Genomic DNA, 5339 nt, shown 5'->3' with positions numbered 1-5339 from the left:
CATCTTAAATATTTTTATCTTTCCAAATTAAAGTTTTTCTTCTTCAAAATCACACATAATTGTTCCACTTTATCTAATTATTTCAAATTTTATTTTTAGATAAATTATCATTCCAAGATTAGATGTAGCTATGATCTTCACAAATTTCTTAATTGAATTTAATACAATATTTAATTGAATTTATGTTTTTGATATTTGTGTTATTTTATGTTTTATCAGTGAAAGTTTAAACTATCGTAATAAATTCAATGAAAAATATATCAGAACATAAAATTAAAATAATTAAACCTTAAAATATACAATCAAACTGAAGTTAATCAGAACAATCGAGGGTAGGTAAAAGAAGTCCATTAACTAATGATTTTCTACTAAATTTTATTTAAAAAAAAAGACTATTTATGTAAAAGTAAATCTACTTTGTGCTCCACAATGTATCTTAGATTTAACTCAACTTAATTATTAGTGATACAAATTCAAGTAACTTGCATATAGAATCTAGATTCAGATTTCATTCCTATAATTGACATTGAGCTGGATGACATATATGTCAACCAATTCAAGAAAAAAATTTAATTAAAGTTGTTAGAGAAATGATTGTTCTAATATTATTTGAGATATAATCTATTTATACTCTATTAAATAAACAAAAAGTTAACACCAAAAGCATTGTTCTCAATCTCTTGACTAATTGAAAAAATAATTTTATATCAAAAGTGAAATTAATTGTCATAAACGTACAATCTACTTTTTATTTAAATTTTTTATACTATGACTTTGAATTATAGTATATTTAAGAGTTTAAAAATTATAAGTATCTACAAGGAAATCTTTATGGAGTGATGCAGGGAGATAGAAAGTAGTACTAAAAATGTGAAGCAGAATCTAAACTGATAAAACCAACAGCAGAGATAGAAAAAACACAGCTTTTGAACTTCACATGGACCAACCATGCTATGTGACCACAGATGTAAGCAGAAAATGTGCTAATTTGTGTAGAAAGATCAAGGCAATGGTTTGCCTCAAGCAATACTACAACATAAACCAACATTATATAATAAGCAGACAAGTTTTGCACTTAGCTACTTAACCTTGGTGTCATTGCCTAATTCTCCTAACTATAATTAACTAACCAAAAGTTTGCAGTAATTTTGACATTTTTGGGGTGTCTAGTTTCCATCTTCAGCAGACTTCAGGTAAAGGCTTTCACCTCCTTCACCTGAGCTTCCCCCTCTGCCATCACCTGAGCCACCGATATCCTGCTTGCCACTTCCACCGAGCATGCTTCTTCCATGCAAACCCTCTCCGGTGGAGCCGCGGACAAAGTCAGGAAACCCTCCAGAACCTCCTAATGTTGAACTGCCAGATCCCACATTCACATTGCTCCCTTCACTTTGCAGCATGTGCAGTCCTGAACTTCCCCCCAGTTGGCTATGCATCACTTGCTGCTGTTGAAGTGCTGAGTATGGCTGCTGGGCGTACAAATGGGAGGACCGTGCAGCCATTAGCTGCTGTGGTGTCATCTGCTGAGCTTGTTGAGCCTGCATGTAGTGTGCTCCCTGCTGCATCATCCCACCAGGAGGGTACTGCATCATCAAATCCATACATTAGTAGGGGGAAAATCATGAGCTGCTTGGGAAAGACTGGAAGATTGAGACAATGTTTAGATAAAAGTTGAAAAATTACTTTCTGTGGATTTTAGTACTACAAATGAAGAATGAAGAAATTGTTAGTTTGAGAGGAAAAGGAAAAGTTTAACATGTTACGAGTGCAAAACTTAATAAGGCATTATGTACCTGACCAGGCATGGTGGGTGGTTGGGGCTGAGAATCTGCTATTGCTGCCAAGTACATTAGATTTCTCTGTAGCCTTGCTTGATTCCTGCAAAAATTTGAGAATAAACTTATACCTCTAAGATCAACTTCAAAAGTTAGATCATTGTGGAATTCTTAACATCCCCTCATGCCTAGTTAGTACTGAACATCTCTGAATGAAATATATATAACACCAAGAGTAGACTAGACTTTGATATGATAAGGAAATTGAGAACAAAATAGGCTCAATTCAACTTTAGAAGCTAGTTTTGAAAGGAAAATTTTCTTGAGTGATTATAAGTACTGTTCAACTTCAAGAAGTATTTCAATAGCTTAAGTAACTAGATAAATCTGCAGTGACTTTATATTACATCTAACACAACCTATACTTTAAAAAATAGAAAATGCACAGTTGCACTTGTCCTTCTATCTTGCATTGAAAGCTTAATTTAAATGCAGAATTGCACTAGCAGTCTAGATGTTGAGGAGAAAACCCTTAATTTTCTCTCTATGTATAGCTGAACAATCCGAAGTTTGATTTCCACAAGAAACATTTCAGTTAATTCAGCCATACATTATTAGTTCCAACTGCATCCAACAACCAAACTTCATTTCATTAAATGAAGGCAGCTACACATTGAAAAATGACATCATTAGACTATCCATCCAAAACCAAAACTTCAACAAAACATCCCTGGAAGAATGATTTTTTCAATGATCTCCTGTTGTCTTCACTTCAAAAATCATATAATTGGACTGACCAGTTGACAGAAATGAATTTTCAGAAATATAAAATTTACATTAGAATCAATGGAGGTGTCCCAAAAAAGTTATTTTCTGTACTACAGAAATCTGTGAGAACCAGTGAAGTTATTGGAGAGAGGATAAAGAAGAATAATCCAGAGAAACAACATTAAATCAGAAGAGTTCATTCATGTGGGGAATATAGAAAGTGAGAATTTTAGGCAACTTCTCTTTCATATTGAATATAAGAACTAAAAGCATCCACACAGTGAATATCTTACAGAAAAATTAGCCAAAAAGATCTGTCACAAGATATAATCAAACAAGATAACCGGTAAGACAAGTGACATTACAAGAAACTACATTGGAGATGTATAACTTTTGACTTCTAATCTGTTTGGGATGTGAAAAAACCACATTTAGCATGTGGAGCTAAACACACTAAAACACATTATTACCTAGCATTAAATTGAGAAATCAGAAACACAAAATTCCCTTCAAATGTAAAAGGATAATTAATTAGTATAATTCTTACTCGGCACACTCGCTCAGCTTGCCAGAATTCTGGCTTTCAACAATCTTCAGGATTAAGGACTTGTTCTCATCCAGGTACTGCTTGTAAAATAATGGGGGTTAAAGGTCAATTGAATGATCAACATCATAATAGTATCATATAACTGTTGCTGAAAATAATCAAGTAAATGGGAAGGAGAACAACAAAAGTTATAAAACCTCCTTGCTGTTACTGAACTTTCTGAAGAAAATACCATATGATAGCACGTATATTTAAGAAGGTTAGAAAACAATGAAGAGTGTTTACTCAAGTTGATCAGATATAGTAAATATATACCAAGCCATGAATAGTATATGAATTTATATCTTCTACTTTGATCTCAGTCTGTCTGCCTTAATTTCTTAATTCTCCTACCATTTGGGTATGTAACTAGAACTGCACCACATTAATCAAACCGAATCCTTGAATCAAACATTTCTAACAAAATAACATTTAAGGTAAAAGTTCCCTATGATAAAAGTTGTTACCTTGATGAAATCCCAAACTAAACACGAGTGCAGGCATGTTATCAAAATCTAATATAAGAAAAAGATGTGTACAGTTGAAAGAGTTATACATGTAATTTCAGGTTATTCGAAGGATTAACAGCAAGTGTGAAAGAGGGATGGAAGTAGCACAAACAAACACTGAAGGGTGGGTCAGAGAGCGCATATAGTCAAAGCATGAGCATTAAAAGAGGGGGAAGGAGGTGTTGGTGGAGTGAAGGAATGGCACATACAAACATAGGAAATTGAGAGGGAGAGATAATATGATCTGAAAGGTTACAGAAAATGTGATCTGAGCGGTGAGAAAAAAGCAGAAGCAGGCGTCATAAAAGCTCTGATCGAGCACAGCAATGTACACAGAATATTTATACAGATGCAAGCAAGAGCGTAAGCGGTAGCAGAAGCTGACAAGGGAAGAAGCAGAATAAGAGAAGGAAGGATGCGAACAGGAAAACTAAAAAGAAAGGGTTCTAAAAGTGGCATACAATACAAGACCCACAAGCAGTGCTGAGACAAAAGGGCCCTGAGCAGAGCGAGAGGGGACATGAATGATGAATGAATGCATATACATATATATATATATATATATATATATATATATATACATATATACACATATACATAAAACAAACATGTTTGTATGTGTATGTATATGTATGATGAGTATGAGTATGAGAGGAGATGGAGAAGGGAGAAGAGTGAAGGACCTGCTGAATGTGATCAGTGGTGACGTTGTTGGGGTAATAGGCTGCCATCAAGGGCTGCATCTGCATCAGGTGCTGCTGCATCTCTCACGCAAGATTATCTGTTTATATATAGTGTATGATATGATGAAATGAATGATATGATATGATATGATGGGAAATTTCTCTCTCTATGTTTTCTCACTTCAAAGGTGAAGGCTGCTGCTGCTGCAAAGGAAGGAAGGAAGAGATGGAAGAAAGAAACAAGAGTTGGGTGTTGTATTTCTCTCTCTCTTTCTTTCTGGGTCTGGTCTGGCTTTCTGTGTGTTCTGTGTGTTCCCACTTTTCCCTTCTCTTGGTGTTGTTGGGTATTACAATGATGCTACCACACGGAAGAAGATATTAGAAAGCGTGAACAGAAAGTGAAAGAGAGAGAAGAGAAAAGAAGACATTGGGGTTGGGGCTATTACTATTTTATTGGTTTTGACTCTTTCTTCCACTATGGGGTCGCTCTCTCTTGAACTGCGTGTTTTGCTGTTCTGTTCTGTTCCTCTTTCTCTGTCTCTCTCTAGATCACGTGACAGATGACGTCAGCGACAAGGAGAACAAATTTGACCAACTATTCTCACACTATTAATGTTCAAATTTATATATACTTACTCTCTTCATTTTTGCATTTCCCGTAATAATAAATTTATGAAAAGAAAAAGAATTTAGGGTAAAAGAGAAAGTATCTGAGAATGGCACATAAACATAAAACATAAAACATGACAATGTCGAGAGGGTGTTGTCCTTGTCCACTTAGGTCTCCCTCTACAAATGTGTTGATGACGTAGGACTTCTGTAAGAGATTCCGATGCTTCCTTACATTTCTCCACGCGCTATCCTTCACGCGCTCCAATTTTTCCTTCTTAACCTTGATCTTCGTGCAAATCATTGTTCTCCTCTTTTTCAGTTTTTCTTTTATTTTAGCATTTTCTTTTTACTTATTTTTACAATAAATTTCTCTCTCCGCAATGTTTTAAAAAATCAATTAAAATTT

The 5339-nt window shown here is 34.6% G+C and overlaps 1 protein-coding gene across 1 annotated transcript; it reads right to left on the bottom strand.

The window, feature by feature from the left end:
* Positions 1-909: 909 nt before the first annotated feature.
* On the bottom strand, positions 910-4745 carry LOC108343893 (GRF1-interacting factor 1). Its single transcript, XM_017582323.2, has 4 exons — positions 4322-4745; positions 3091-3167; positions 1794-1878; positions 910-1583 (listed from the first exon to the last, which is right to left on the bottom strand). Exons 1-4 carry the CDS (start codon positions 4400-4402, stop codon positions 1167-1169), a joined length of 660 nt encoding a protein of 219 aa, XP_017437812.1. The 5' UTR covers positions 4403-4745; the 3' UTR covers positions 910-1166.
* Between the last annotated feature and the right edge of the window lie 594 nt (positions 4746-5339).

Source organism: Vigna angularis, chromosome 6 (genome assembly GCF_016808095.1).
Source record: "Vigna angularis cultivar LongXiaoDou No.4 chromosome 6, ASM1680809v1, whole genome shotgun sequence".
Lineage (NCBI taxonomy): Eukaryota > Viridiplantae > Streptophyta > Magnoliopsida > Fabales > Fabaceae > Vigna > Vigna angularis.
The sequence above is the reverse complement of the archived record's forward strand: the minus strand, read 5'-3'. Positions and strand labels throughout refer to the sequence as shown.

Coding starts and splice junctions, on each gene's coding strand:
- LOC108343893 (XM_017582323.2), bottom strand. CDS start 4,402: ATGCAGCAGCACCTGATGCAGATGCAGCCCTTGATGGCAGCCTATTAC. Junction 3,168..4,321: donor CCACTGATCACATTCAGCAG/GTCCTTCACTCT, acceptor TTTTACAAGCAG/TACCTGGATGAGAACAAGTC. Junction 1,584..1,793: donor CACCCACCATGCCTGGTCAG/GTACATAATGCC, acceptor TTGATGATGCAG/TACCCTCCTGGTGGGATGAT.